Genomic DNA, 16,017 nt, shown 5'->3' with positions numbered 1-16,017 from the left:
CATTCCCATCGGCTTTACAGAATCAATTTTAATGGAATTTCTTACACAACTCTGTGTGTGTGTGTGTGCGTGCGTGTGTGTAAGTAATATAATCTAGAGCCAAACATAATAAGAATAATGTATTTTTTTTTCCCTTTCTAGGCCGGACCTGATAGACATGAATACCGTTGCTGTTCAAAGCAACCTTGCAAATTTAGAACATGCTTTTTATGTAGCAGAAAAAATTGGTGTCATAAGACTTCTTGACCCTGAAGGTAAGTGGTTGTTTTTTTCTCTGCTGCATCTTAGCCATTATAAAAGTTTGAATCAACTTAGGCAATCAACATGGTGAAATAACCAATTCCTTTTGCCACTTAGATGTTGATGTCTCCTCACCTGATGAAAAGTCAGTGATAACCTATGTATCATCACTCTATGATGCATTTCCCAAGGTACCAGAAGGTGGTGAAGGCATCAGTGCTAATGTAAGTAGGAGAGTACATTAGCTTAATAAGTTTCAAATTGATTTTCCATGCTTCATATTACCAGTTGATCACTGGTCAGGTGACTAGGTTCTTTATTAACTGACAATAGCTAGATAAAAAATACTAACTTGCCATTTTAGCTTAATGAGCCATTGCTTTAATTTTGAACATTTGCTAAATAATTCTTCTTAAAATATTTAATTCAGATACAGTCTATAATTGGATAATATTATATAAGTATCTTATTAACTTTACTATTCATTCAATAAACATTTATTAAGTACCTACTATATATAAGCTTCTGTGAATATAGAGACAAAAATGAAACAGTTTTTTCCTTTAAGGTGCTTATACTCTATTGGGGGAGCCATCACATAGACAAATATGTAAATATGAAATAGATACCTATAGATATAAAGATGGATAGAGCTAGTAAATATGAAATAGTTTCAGAGGGCCAGGCATTGGCCATGGAAGAGATCAAGATTAGCCTTATAGAGGAGGTGATGCTTTAGCCAGACTTTGAAGGTTGCTAGGGATCCCCTTTAGTATTTTAGTGTACAAATTATCAGAGTAATTTTTATCGCAAAATAATCATTTCATACAATCTTGTTACCTTTAAATTTGGAGATTTCAGCATTTTAGCTTAATGTCTCTCCTCTAAACTCCCGTCTCTTCTTAAACTACTCCTTTGATGCCTCATTGAGACATTAGACTTTCATAGGTCATGCCTTTATAGTGCAAATTCTGTCTGACTCAGCCAAATATGCCAACAGACTTTGTATCTCTTGTGGGAAAAACAGGTTAGTTGTCCCTAAAGAGTCTTATCAGAATATTTACTGCCAGGTGATAATTTATTTTTATTCACTAAAATTCAATGAAAACTATTAAGGGGTAGAAGGTTACTGATCTTCATCTTCTAAGGTTAATGACAATACCTTTGAAATCACAGATCCTTGAGGTATATATATAATATAATCTCAGCTCTCTCTATCAACTGCTCTTCATTTGATTAATAACTAGCTAGGGCATTGAATAGAGCCCTGGATTAGAATCAGAAAGACTTGAGTTTGAATCCTGTCTGAGACACTCATTAATTCTGTGACCATGGGCAAACACTTAATGTCTCTTAGCTTCAGTTTCCATGTCTGTAAAATGGGAATAATGTATTCTTATAGAGTTGTTATGAGAGTCAAATGTGGCAGCATGTGTAAAACTTTACACAAACAGAGTGCTTTATAATTACTAGCTATTTGTGTATATATTATACCCACATGCATACATATGTATATGTGTGTACACACATGTATATAAAATGTTCCCACTTGTTTTTTGGTCTGGACATATAATTTATTTCATCAGTGTGGAAACTCTATCCACCAGTGCAGATTAGAAACGCCTTTATATTTTGTTATTTTAGAGAGTTACTTGGGGCTTGGAGAGAAACTAGATGATTTGGCCTTTGTTACACAACTGTTATACATAAGAGGCAAGGATTGAACCTGTCTACCTGACTGTAAGCCTGTTACATTGTACTCTCTTATATGGTTGGTTCCTTCATTCTCAAAGAGGACCAAAATGACCCCACTATGTTGGGGTCTGCATTGTGCCTGACTGTGGCTGATCAGACCAGTACAAGCCCAGAATGCTCTACAACCAGTCCATATGAACATCTGGATTGCAGGTGGTTTCAAATGTTCACATTTCACGTTCTTTTAAGCTGCCACAATTCTATTTTGCTCACAAAGTACAGTGCCTTCTTTGATGTGGGAACACTATGCCAGACAGTCCTGTGCCAGTGACTCCCATGTCTCACTACACACACACACACACACACACACACACACACACACACACACACATACACGCACACATGCACTATATATATATATATATGTATGTGTATATATGTAGCCTTTCTATACTTTTCAAGTACTTTCATAAGTTTATTTCATCTAATTCTTATAATGTTCTCAACTAGGGCAGGTATTAAGATTTCCATGTCAATCACAGAGAGATTGTCAAAGTCTTATAACTAGTTAGTGATATAGCTAATAAGTACAATGAGTTACAATTCCCATATAAGATCAATAATTCAGTACTTTTAATGATTTATTATCTTAGTAGCATGGGTATTTCCTCCACCAGGGAATGTGGAATTTCCTCTGTGTCATAGTTGATGGATTCTCTTGATGAATTGATTTTGTCAACAATAATAATAATAACTAGCATTTATACAGTGAGGTGCTGGGGACTGTGCTAAGTGCTTTACAATTATAATCTTATTTGACCCTCACAACAACCCAGAGGTAGGTGCTATTGTTATTCCTATTTTGCAGATGAGGAAACTGAGGTTTTTAAGCAAAAGTTAAGTGACTTACCCATGGTTCGATAGTTGGTAAGTGTCTTATGTTACATTTGAACTCAGGTCTTCCTGACTCTGGATCCAGTGCAATATTTAATATACCACCTACTTGCTCCTAATTAATCATCTTGTGTGTTCTACTTTCTGCAGCTGAGCTTCTGCTGTCTTTAGCTAGAACTAATCTACCAGATATACAGAATTTCTCTGGTCCAAGACACAAATCCTTCAAATGATTTTTTCAGCCTTTGCAGTGGTTATGTCAAAAAGTAACCATATGTTCTTGAAAGATAAGAGGACACAATTTATAATGAAGGTTTTTAGCTAAGATCCCCCCTCACAATCATAGAATCTTGGAGTTTAAAGGGATTGTGGAGACCATCTACTCCAATTTATACCCAGATGTGAATCCTCCCTACAAAAGCTCTGGTTTTCCAGCCTTTGCTTATTCCTTTGGGTACAAGTGAAAGAATCTTTTCCTTCTTACATGTGAGGGCCATTTAAATACTTGAGCACAGCCATCCTACCAAGTCTTATCTTTCCCAAACTAACTTCATGTCTTCATATGGCATGAACTTGAGGCTTGTCCCCATATTGATAGCTCTTCTCTGGATACATTCCAGCCTGTCCATGTATTTTCTAAAATGTGGTGCCTAGAACTGAGTGTGATACTCTATAGGTGGCCTGACTAAAAGTAGAGAACAATAGTATTATAATCTCCTTGGTCCTGGAGAAGAGAAGAAATGTTTCTCTTAATGTGGCTCAAGATCATACTAGGATTCATGACTATCACATTGCATTGTTGACTCATTAAGTTTTCAGTAATTATAACTCCTAGATATTTTTTTTCAGATAATCTCTTCTAATCATACCTCTACCAACTTGTACTTGCAAAGTTTGTTTTGTTTAAGCCCATTTGTAAGTTATGATGCACATGCCAATTTAACATCATCTTTTTAGGTTCAAGCTGGGGTTCTAGATTATAGTTAACTTTTTGAGTATGAACTCTCTCATTCTTTGTGTTATCTATCTCTCCCAGTTTTGTGTCATAAGCATGCCATTTAAACCTTTACCTAAGTCATTGATAAAAATATTACATAGGAAAAGACCAAAAACATCCCAGGAGCATTCCATTATGCTGAAATTGATCATTAATGACTACTCTTTAGGTCTTGTCACGTAGCCAATTTTGAGTTTACCCACCTAGAACTTCCATGTTTCCCTCATCTGAACCATCTTTTCTGTGTGATAGTATGAAAAGATTTGTCAATGCTTTGCAAAAATCTGGGTAAATTTTATATATCTCTACTTTGCTTCATTGCCTCTCTGTTTCTCAAAGGTAAAATATAAATATCTTAGGCATTGAAAGCCCTTCATAATCTGGTTCCACATTACCTTTCCAGGTTTATTATATGTTATGTCTTTTTGCACACTTAACATTCCAGTCAAAATGGTCTACCTGCTGTTCCCCATACATGACATGTCCTCACGTATGTGCCTTTCTACAGTCTGTCCCCTGTAGCTAGAATGTCTGTCCTCCAAAGTTGGCATGAACACTATCCTCACCTCTGACTTTTAGAATCTCTAGCTTCTTCTAGGACTCAGTTGAGATACCATATCCTACTAAAGGCCTTTCCAGATCACCCTAGTTGTAAAGTCCTTCTACTATGATACTAATTTGTATGTACTTTATATATTTTTGCATTTACTTCCATTTGTACATTTTTGTGTTTGTGGAGAATGTAAACTCCTTTGAAAGACTGGGGTATTTTCATTTCGTCTTTATATCCCTCCATGCCTAGTACAATTCTTGACAGAGTTGGTGCTTAATAAATGCTTATTAAATGAAAAAATTAAATGCAGAATATTGATGTGAATTTGATTGTGCACATATTCCTTTTTAATGATTTGTGTTGTGTTCTAGGATGTTGAAGTTAAGTGGATTGAATACCAGAATATGGTGAACTACCTCATCCAGTGGATCAGGCACCATGTTACGATAATGTCTGACAGAACATTTCCCAACAATCCTGTAGAACTAAAGGTCAGTGTCATAAGTGATTATACTTCTCTCATTCAATAGATGGCATTTTTGAGCTCAGTTACATTGAATTCATTGTTAGTTTTTGAATATTATAATAATTTCATAGTTTGTAGAAGTCCAGAAAAAACTGAAGCAAGTTATCCTGGGTCAGGCCTGATGTAGGCCTGTCTAGTCTTCCAGGCTCAAGGGTTAACATGCAGTGCAACAGAAGTAGACCATAAAATGTAATAAAACCAATATTCTTGGTAAGAGATTAGAAACTCAATTTAAAATGATACTAAAAACACTCTATGCCTCTCTACCTCTGAAAACATTTACCAAAGGGTAGCATGAATTTAGTTCTGACAGTTTTCCTCCAACTTAAATCTCTTACATTTAAGCCAAAGGACCCTTCACTCTATTAATGGATTAGCCTGGTTAACTTGCTGCTGGTGAAACCATCCACTTATCCACAGAAAAAAGGTCAGGGAGATTTAGAGATGAGGGTAAAAGGGAAAAGAGGAAGAAGCAGTTCAGACTTTACCTACTATTATCTTAGCGACATCATTGTCAAGATGCCAAGGTCTAATCTCATTCTGAGGATGAAAATGACTCTGTAACTTGCTGAGTGGCATATTATCCTTGGTATTTTGTTAGTATGGCTGAGATTCTCAGAATCCCATTTGTGTGAAGGGGAATGGGATTATGGAAGGCTTTCATTAAATTTATATAAATGTAATGTGGAGTTTGAGGTGCTGGGCATACTAAGAGTAAAGAGGACAAAACCCATCACCAGCTATAAAACTCACTAACAATTCTTGTTCTCACATAAAACATTTTTGCTGGAGTTCAGTATGCAGTAGAATCTAATTATAAAACTTCTGTCAAAAGAAAAGATTCTTGCTTCGAGACTCTTGTTTTTATCAGGCCATATTTATTATATGTGTTTATACATGCATCTTCATACACACAGCGTATATATAAGCACATATGTACATATATACACATATATACTCACATCTGTCCATCCATACACATATACACATATACATACACATATAGTATGAATGTAATTTTACTTCTAGATTGCCTAACTTCATGGTGTAGTTAACTACTTAATAATTACCATCTTAATATGTTTCTGTTGAGCTCTCTTGAAGCAGAAGCATCATATAAATATAAGCAAAGACAGAAATAGAAAATTTTAATTCTTTGTGATTTTTTTGGTGGGCTAAATAAGTGAATGTCATAAAATTTTATTTTTAAAAATTAATAATTTAGATATAACTTAAATAATCCAGTTTGATTTTTAGTCTATGTATTTTTATGGTCAAAAGAAAACAACATAAATTCATATAACTTAAGTTCAACACCTGAGAATTAATGAGTGTGTTCGTGTATCTACATTGACCCTCTTTGATATAAATCTTAACCTCACTATGAGAATAGTGTTACTTTATATGGAATGACTTGATACTTGTTGGTATGTTGCTTGGTCCCTAAACTTATGTCACCTGTAGTTTTCTCTACCTGGAGTTTAAGTTTCTTGAAATCATGAGTCACTTCTTCACTTTCTTGTGTGTCATTTGACATCACTTCATAAAATGCTCTCTATGAAGAAGGCATTCAGTAAATGCATAGGGACAGGAGTTCAAGTCTACTGAATGAAAATACGTGATTGAGATTTCACATTCAAACCATTTTCTGTGTATCCAGCTATTGCCTCTTGATTGATATAAATCTTGAGGTAACCGGAAGAACCTCGAGGGAATACTGGGGTTGCCAGTTCAGAAGTGACATGACACATCTGGGAAGATAACATAGATTTCATTTGTATAAAACTCTAAAGTTGTAAAGTATTTTACATGTGTAGTACCGCTTCATCCTTGTAGCTGAGGCTTGTAGTAAAAGTGCTGTTACTGTTTTATAGGTGAGAAAACTTAGATTCAATAAAGCTTTAGTAACTTGACAAGATCACAAATTGTATCAGAACAAGAATTCAAATGTAGGCCTTAAGATTCCAAGTCTGGTGACCTTTTTCAGTACCTTGGTATCTTTAGAATTGGCCGCTGTTGATGTTACAGTCAGTAAACATTTGTTAAGTGCCTACTATGTGGCAGGCACCTTGATAAGCCCTGGAGATGCAAATATAAAAAAAGATAGTCCCTTCCTTCAAGGAATTTATAAACTTTTGGCAGAGGACAACACAGAAAAGAAAGCTGAAAAGCAGTGAGGCAGAATGGAGGGATTGTGTGTGGAAAAGGAAGGGAAGTCACTTGGTATGGGAGTGTGATAAAGAAGTCTAAAGTAACATATCCAGGTGGGAAATGAAGAGATGGCTGTCCTGGGTCTCTTCTTTAAATGGATGTTTTGGGAGGAGTTCCCCACTCCATCCTCCATTCAAAGGGTGCCCAGGAGCAGAGGGTACTGATGACAGGCAAGTACCAAGGCTGAAATGATCTTGCAAGATGATAATATTATGATATTATGTCCACAAAATATATAACAAAATTCAACAGAATTTTGTATTAGGATTTACAGGGTTGAATTAAAATTTGGATGCATGTTAATACACATAGTATGTGTAGATGGAGCACTCATTTATCAATATTCATTTATTTAATCAAGGGGATTTGCTCTAATATAGTTTTGAAATTGAAATCACTTAAAATATTAATAATTGTTTATTATAGTTAAATGACCTGAGGGAACATATATAATTTTAGTTGAACAGCTTCTTAGAGCAGTAAATTAGATAATAATTTAATTACATGATTGAAGCTGCTAGAATAACAAAGAAACTCAATAGCTTCAGTTTCATTTTCTCTCCACTTCATTTTGCTTGACCATTGAAACAACAAATTAAAATAAAATTTAGCTCATAATTTTATAGTAGCAAATATTTTACATTTCTGCTAGGACATTAATGAACTAAAAAAGTATAAAATTATTATTATAGCTCACATTTGGATAGTACCTAAAGTTTTAAAAGTACTTTGTTAACTTCAATCCCAGAGAGTAGGTAGTTTAAATATTCATTTCCTTTGTAAACATTGAAACTGAGGTCCAAAAAGGTGAAATAAGATACCACCATCATGTGATAAATTTAAATGGTCAAAACTGGGCTCACGTTGTGGTTCTCTGACTGAGATCCTGTTGTTCTTCATGGGTAACTCCAAGTATTCTTGTAAAGGAGCTAGGTGTCACAGTGGATAGAGTGGTCCTGGAGAAAGGAGGACCTGAGTTAAAATGTGGCCTCAGACCCATATTAGCTGTGGGTCCCTGAGCAAGTCACTTAACTAAGTCACCTCAGTTTCCTCATCAGTAAAATGAGCTGAAGAAAGAAATGGCAAACCACTACAGTATCTTTGCCAATAAAACCACAAAAAGGGGGGCGGCTAGGTGGCGCAATGAATAGAGCACCGGCCCTGGAGTCAGGAGGACCTGAGTTCAAATCTGGCCTCAGACGCTTGACATACTTACTAGCCATGTGACTTTGGGCAAGTCACTTAACCCCAATTGCCCTCCAAAAAAAAGCAAAAAAACTCAAACCAAACCAAACCCCCCCAAACACAAAAAGGGTCACAGACACGAGTAGTTGACAAAAAGCCAAACAAAAATACCATATGATTGATTTTTTTTCCATGTTTTTTGCTAAATGCTATTTTCTTCCTTTCTGGGTGTAATTGTTATAGAAAACCCCTTTAAAATGCAATTATTGTTATGTGGATTTGAATCCAACAAAAGTGAAATGACCCCAATTGTAGCCACATGTGAAACAACATGGTATATCATGCTTCCCCTAAAGGTGGGTATTATTAGCCTTGCCCTTTAGTGCCAGTGCTATAAAGTGCTCCCACTAATATACATAAGGTAGAGTAGGTAGCATTCAAAGTAGTAAAATTGGAAGATAGTGAAAATAGATCTTAGAAGTCTTGTCCTCACTGTTACCTTTTCTGTTTTATTTTAGGCACTTTATAATCAATATTTACAATTTAAAGAAACAGAAATTCCACCAAAGGAGATAGAAAAGTCAAAAATTAAACGTCTCTATAAACTACTAGAGGTAAGTAGGCAACTTTCTTTTGACTGTCAATTTCACTTTTTCATTGTTTTTGATATATGTTTTAAGTTGTTCTTTTGTATTTTTTTTTCAAGATTTGGATAGAGTTTGGACGCATCAAACTTCTTCAGGGCTACCATCCAAATGATATAGAAAAAGAGTGGGGGAAACTCATTATTGCCATGCTTGAGCGGGAGAAGACTTTACGGCCAGAAGTGGAGAGGTAAAAAACTTAATGCTTGCCGGTGGATATTGTCATAAATATTATCTTTCAGACATATTCCAAGAGATACCTAATGTCTCTAGGCTTTTCACACCAAGTCTCAGAATCTAGGATTATTTTAGTTTGCACTTCAGTTTCAGAAATCATGTTTTCAAAAATTGTTTGACCCTATGCAATTACCAGGTTTATCCTTCACCTTCTTAATTGGATACACTTGCTTATTTGTCCTTTTTATCAATTAATGGAGCACTGAACTTTGAACACATACTAAGGATCCCTTTTAGTGCCTATGATATGAAAGGACCTTGGAAGCCTCCCTTTGTAAGAATTTCAGAGGCCTGCAACAAATCTGGAATTTCATGAAGAAAATATAAAAAGGGATTAAGGGGTGGTGGTGGTGGTGGTGGAATCTTTTAAGCTTCCTGTGAGAGATTTCTCATCAGGTCCTTAATTTCTTTTTGTTTTTAGTTAAGATTATTATTTCCCATCTTAGGCCTCCCAATTTAGGACATAACAGAATTAGATATAGGACATAGAAAAGGAGATGGGAATGGTGTTTTTATTTTTAGAAAAACTTTTTGCATTATGACAATAACCAAATCTTTTCATAGCCCCTATCCTCGTGGCACCTGTGATCCTCATTTCCTCTGCTTGCTGTAGCACCAACACAATATTCACAGTGCTAATGGTGATTGTAAATATGCTGGCATAGGTCTCAATCGCGAAATATAACAGACTCTTCATATAGAATACAGAAACAAAACATTTATTCTGACACCAGAAAACCATATCCCAACACCAGGAAACCAAATCCATCATAGCAACATAGAAGTTAATATGCTACAATGTAGCAGAGAGCCACACCATCCTTTAGCCACAAACCAACACTCACAAACCCACAAACCAACACTCATAAGCCTAGCTGTCTCACTGGGTGTGTCCTCTCTTCCCCACTGTCTAGCTGCTCTGACTTCCTATGGGCTCTTCTCTACCCTTCAGCAAACTCCTCCCACCACAGGTTCCATGTGATTACATTCATCCTATTAGGGGGCAGGGAAAATCTTCAAAGCAGGGAGATGGTCTTCAAATTCCCTTAGACTTGTTAAAGGGCAGGGAAGATCTTCAAATTCCAATTCCCATTACACTTTGCCTATACTCTCTTATCTAGATTAGGAAAAATTGACTTGATTCATAAATAGGGCAAGGAGGTGGGGAAGGTGGAAGGAAGATCATTCTGTTTTTAATTGATTGAAAATCATGCTACATCTTTCTTGAAAAAAGACAAAGCGTATGTGAATTGCAAAGTTTATAACCTTACATGATACCATGTTTCTGGGTCAAGGTGAAAATCATCTTTGCTTCCACTCTGATGTTCTGGTTAATCAAAACTAGACAGCATATTTATTTAGTAAACCAGTGGAAAAATTCATCTGGGAATTATAGTTTGAAGACTGAAAGAAAATGATCATATTATCACAGCCTTAAGAGTTAGTTGGAAAGGATCTCAGAAGTCATCTAGTTCAATCTTTTACAGATAAGAAAACTGAGTCACAGAAAAGTTAAGTGGTTTGCCCAAAGTCACACAACTAGTGAGTAGCAAAGCTGGAGTTTGAATTCAGATCTTTTAACTTCCAAATCAAGTAGACTTCCTAACGTTCTATATTGCAACGTGTGTGATAATGACTGGTTATTATATCTTATTTATTAATACTTATTAAATTATATCTTAAGGAACTGTTTGACAATAAGGTTTTCAGTTAGCTATATTTGGCATAAAAACCTGATGTTTCTTCTTACATCCTAAGAGGATCAGTGGATCAGAAATGTAGAGCTACATGTAACCTTAGAAATTATTCATTCTTATTACTTTTGTTCTTGGAGAGAGAACTGAGACCCAAAGGGAGAAATCCCTCCTTTATCAGCTGAATTGAAAAGAAGTCCTATGATTTAGATATGTATGTGCTTTTATATTATTGGAAGGCAAGCATGAAAATCTATGGATAATGGGTTGGGCAAATGCCTTCATTTTCTTGACGCAACAAGTTTGTTGGCACTACCTGGTCATTTCAAATAATCACTACCTGGCATGGAGTGGGAAAGAGGTGGAGTGAAGGAAGAGTTTGCATACCACAAGAGGGAAAAAAAATAGGTGAAGACAAAATTTTTGAGTTTTGTCTTTACTGTCCCAGAAGTTTGGCTTAAAAAAACCCCATGAAAAAAAAAGCACTAAGTATAGGTGGAAATGAGCTTACAAAGGACCCCTTGGGTCTGGCTATAAAGCTCCTGGCTTAGAGTCAGGAAGACCTGAGTTCAAATGTGGCCTCAGTCACTTAGAAAGCTGTGTGATCCTGGGCAATCACTTAACCATTTGCCTCAGTTTTCTTGTCTGTAAAATGAGCTGGAGAAGGAAGTGGCAAACCACTCCAGTGTCTTTGCCAAGAAAACCCCAAATGGGGACATGAAAGGTGGGACATGACTGAAAAACAGACTGAACAACAACAAATATACTATAAAGTAAAATTAATGACTTTGGGAAATTGTTTGATTACTTCAATCTGCATAGATAAGATACTTCCTGTAATTTAGAAATAAAATCTACTTTATTCAATGTGTAATGAAATTTATCACTATACAGTACATAATTGTAACTCTCTCCTTCACATTTTACAGTGCAGATCTGTCCCTTTGACATAATGTTATAGCTAAATAGTTGTATTCCTTTAATTGAAGATCAGTTTTCAAAGAATGACTCTTAGAGTGGTCCAGATTTTAGGATTTATCGTTCTGTGAAAGGAAAGAAAAGATAATCGATATATATTTTGTAGTGAGCCATTTTTTGGAAACTGAGTTGTTTTTTACCTAGTTTAAATGCAGTGACTCTTAGTAAAAGTATTTGGCATTATCTTTGTCAGTGACGCCCCAATCAGCCCGATTAGTCTGTACTTGTAGAGATTTAATGCAGACTACAAAAGGCAAACCTCAACCAGCATATGCCTTGCTTTAGGCTAGATCCTTTTGAATAGTTATCAGAATATTATTTGCTGCATGTTGAATATGCATGTTGAAGCCTATTTAAAGGAAGCCACAATGCTCTTTCCTTCAGAAGCTCCTTTTCCCACTGGAAGCTATACTTTTTGTGGGGTTTCTTGACTTGCTTTTCCTTTGAATTGGTTTTAATGGCCCAAGAGTGAAGACTATTCTGAGAATAAAAAAATGCAGAGCAGTAGCTATAGTTACCATAGCAGCGACTCTGTTGTGAGTAACACCACCAGCACCCGCACTAGCATCGACTCAAATGAGAATTTTCTTTCTGTCCATTGTGGGCCAACTTTGATAAATTCTTGTATAAGCTTTGGAAATGAATCCTTTGATGGACACAGGTACTGTATGTTTGGGGTGGGACTTTCTTCTTCTTTTCTATAAAGTTTTGATTGTATTTTCTGTAGAGAAAGCTAGAGAGTTGGGAGAGTAAAGAGCCATTACTATTCTGTCTCCCTTTAGGTTGGAAGTGTTGCAGCAGATCGCAAGCCGAGTTCAGAGGGACAGTATAGTCTGTGAAGACAAATTGATACTTGCTCGAAAGGCTCTGCAGGCTGTAAGTCAGTGTTCAGGTAGTGGAGGGTTGGTGGGTAGCATGAACCTTGATTCACTGAAATATTCATTTGTTGGTTACTGGATTATTAGGTATTTGCCTTTTCAGAATTTTCAGATCTCCTTTTTTTTTTTTTTTAAAGAAAGCTGTTTTTTACATTACATGTAGCTATCTGCACTTTTTTAAAAGTGTGGGCAGTCATCAAAATTGGGAGAAAAACAAAGAATGCATAGGCAAACTCAAGTATTTAAAATTTTTTTAGTCGAGCCTGCACCTGTGATAAAAAACAAGACTATCTTTGTTCATTTATTCATTTGTATGTACTTTTCTTTTATTTATTTATTCATTTCTCTCTCTTTCCTCCTCCCCTCCCCGCATCTCTGTCTCTGTCTTTCTCTCTAGTAGGGAGCTCATTCTACCAATGTAGGTCTGCCCCTGTTCCCCCAATTATAGTTTTAGAGAGTTGCCTGGGGCACCAAGAAGTTAAAAGCTTGCCTAGCTTTTGCCCAGCCAATATGTATTAGAGATGGTACTTGAGCCCAAGGTCATCCTGATTGTGAGATGAACCCTCTATCCATTAAGCCATTAAAAATTTATGGAGCATTTAGTTTTAGTTGAGTTAACTTTTTTTTCATATTATGAATGGCAGCATGGTTTTATGGTAAAAAGCCAGGACTTGGGAATCAGAGACCAAATCTCACTTGATTCTAATAGCTTGTGTGACCTTGAGCAAGTCACTAAACCTGTTTATGCCTCATATTTTATTTTTCATTTATAAAATAGATATAATATTGCCTAGAGTACTGACCTCACACAATTGCAGTGAGGACTAAATAAAAGTATATATAAAGTCCTTTGTAATTCTTAAATCATTAGAAAAATATTTTTATGACATTCATTGAAATTGTTTGTCAATGTATGTCAATTATGACATTGTTGATATTTATCTTAAAATATAGGATTCTAAAAGATTAGAATCAGGGCTGCAGTTCCAGAATGAAGCAGAAATTGCTGGATATATACTTGAAAGTGAGAATCTTTTACGCCAGCATGTAATTGATGTGCAAATTCTTGTTGATGGAAAATACTATCAGGCTGATCAGCTGGTACAGAGGTAAATAAGCTCGATAGATTTATGCTGCATGTATGTGTGTATGTATTTGTGTATGCATGTAAACTGTACTGAGTTCAGAGTTAACCATCTTAACAATAGAGAATACATTTGGTTGATATGTCTTCTATAATATTTATTTTATGTTGAATGTCACTTTGACTATTATATTGTATCTTTCTATATACATTAATTTACATAAAGATACTCTACATTTATCATAATGGATAGAAACAAATGACTTTCAAATTCATCTACATATTATTACCTTAGTTTCCTCATTTTTAAAATTAAGAAATTGGGTCAAATTTTGTAGCTGTGATATTTCATCATTCTAATCAACATGAGGGGAAAAAGCTCTAAAATTCTCATAATTCAAATGTAAAACATTTTTGAAAAAAATGCACATAGAGGAAAAATGCTCTTCCATCTGTAGTAATGAGGTTTTAAAAAGCAAATGTAATTGTTTTTTAGGGTTGCAAAACTACGTGATGAAATTATGGCCTTAAGAAGTGAATGTTCCTCCGTGTACAGCAAAGGACGCTCCCTTACAACAGAACAGACAAAGCTAGTGATATCAGGAATAACACAAAGTTTAAACTCAGGATTTGCACAGACCTTAAATCCCTGTTTAAACTCAGGGCTGACCCAGAGTTTAACACCTTCACTTACCCCTTCCAGTATGACATCAGGCCTGTCATCAGGTCTGACTTCCAGACTGACTCCATCTGTCACTCCTGCCTATACACCTGGCTTTCCATCAGGATTAATTTCAAACTTTGGATCAGGAGTGGACACCAATTCATTACAAACACTCAAGTTGATGCAAATCCGAAAACCACTTCTGAAATCCTCTTTGTTAGATCAGAATTTAACAGAAGAGGAAATCAACATGAAGTTTGTTCAGGATCTCTTGAATTGGGTGGATGAAATGCAGGTAAACATCTTGAGTTCAGCCTCAGCTCTGCCTTTGTTTCTAGCAATTCCCTGTTAACTGGGGTCTTTGTTGCTCTTTTAAGGTACAACTGGATCGAACCGAATGGGGTTCTGATTTGCCAAGTGTTGAAAGCCATCTAGAAAATCACAAAAATGTTCATAGAGCTATTGAAGAATTTGAATCTAGCCTTAAAGAAGCTAAAATCAGTGAGGTATGTATATTGAAAAACATTTTGTATTTAATTTTAAAGTACATTTATTTTCTTTTCCCTACAAATATCCCATAAATCAAATAATTGGTAAATATACCAGTCACATCCCAATTCAATTCTTCATCACTTCTCACCTAGACCATTAAAATAGTTTCCCAGTGGTCTCACTTCTTCAAGTTTTTCTTTCCAGTTCATTCTTCATCCAGCTGCCAAAGTGATTTATTTAAAGCACAAGTCTGACCATGTCACTCGTCTATTCAGTAAATTCCAGTGGCTCCCTGTAAGCCCTAGAAGCATATATAAAGTGTTTAGTTTGGCATTTTAAATCTCTTCAAAATATGGTTCCAGATTACTTTTCCAGGCTGATTATATACTACTTTCCTTCACTCACTCTGTGTTCCAGTCAAACTGACCTTCTTTAGTGTTTCTCATATGTGGTACCCATTTCTTGTGTCTGTGCCTTTGTAATGGCTTTCTCCCATGCCCAAGATTCACTCCCTCTTCACTTTTGCTTCATAGAATTCTTAGTTTCCTTTCAAAACTCAGCTCAAGTACCACTTGCCATGTCATGTCAACCCTGAACTAATTTCCATAGCTACTAGTATCCTCTCCCTTCCCACCAATCACTTCCTGTCTGTTTTTATATATTCTGCATATATTAGAAATTTACATATCTCTCCCAATGAAATGGAAACTTCTTTATGGAAGAGACTTTTGTTTTAGTTTTTGTAATTCTAGTACCTAGCACAGTGCCTAACATAGAAGGCACTCAGATGCTTATTAATTGATTGCCTTGTATATGGTAACTGCTTAACAAATGTTGAATTGAGTTAAAATGAATAATTGTATTTAACTCAAGATACTTAACCCTTAAAATGTTCATTTTGATGCTTCCATTTCACACAGATCCAAATGACCGCTCCCCTCAAACTCACGTATGCAGAAAAGTTGCATAGGTTGGAGAGTCAGTATGCAAAACTCTTGGTAAGCTAAATCACACCTTTCAGTCTTCTAGTGTGTGTGTGTGTGTG

General features: G+C 35.7%; 1 protein-coding gene across 26 annotated transcripts in view; it reads left to right on the top strand.

Moving 5' to 3' along the window:
• DST (dystonin) overlaps positions 1-16,017 on the top strand; it is a 454,426-nt gene that overhangs the window by 225,078 nt on the left and 213,331 nt on the right. For 25 of the 26 annotated variants that reach the window (XM_069070669.1, XM_069070676.1, XM_069070677.1 and 22 more), the window contains 10 exons: positions 142-254; positions 358-464; positions 4,751-4,870; positions 8,820-8,915; positions 9,008-9,135; positions 12,637-12,730; positions 13,687-13,841; positions 14,313-14,775; positions 14,858-14,986; positions 15,893-15,970. In XM_069070669.1, the coding sequence (XP_068926770.1) occupies positions 142-254; positions 358-464; positions 4,751-4,870; positions 8,820-8,915; positions 9,008-9,135; positions 12,637-12,730; positions 13,687-13,841; positions 14,313-14,775; positions 14,858-14,986; positions 15,893-15,970 (1,483 nt within the window). Of the gene's footprint in view, positions 1-141; positions 255-357; positions 465-4,750; positions 4,871-8,819; positions 8,916-9,007; positions 9,136-12,214; positions 12,516-12,636; positions 12,731-13,686; positions 13,842-14,312; positions 14,776-14,857; positions 14,987-15,892; positions 15,971-16,017 lie in introns of those variants that run through there. The other variant, XM_069070667.1, reaches the window with a different exon arrangement.

The sequence above is a fragment of the Petaurus breviceps genome, unplaced genomic scaffold (genome assembly GCF_028583685.1).
Source record: "Petaurus breviceps papuanus isolate PSGF00001 unplaced genomic scaffold, PetGlider_PUasm1.0 90822, whole genome shotgun sequence".
NCBI lineage: Eukaryota > Metazoa > Chordata > Mammalia > Diprotodontia > Petauridae > Petaurus > Petaurus breviceps.
Note: the sequence above shows the minus strand (reverse complement) of the source record. Positions and strands in the feature narration are given on the sequence as shown.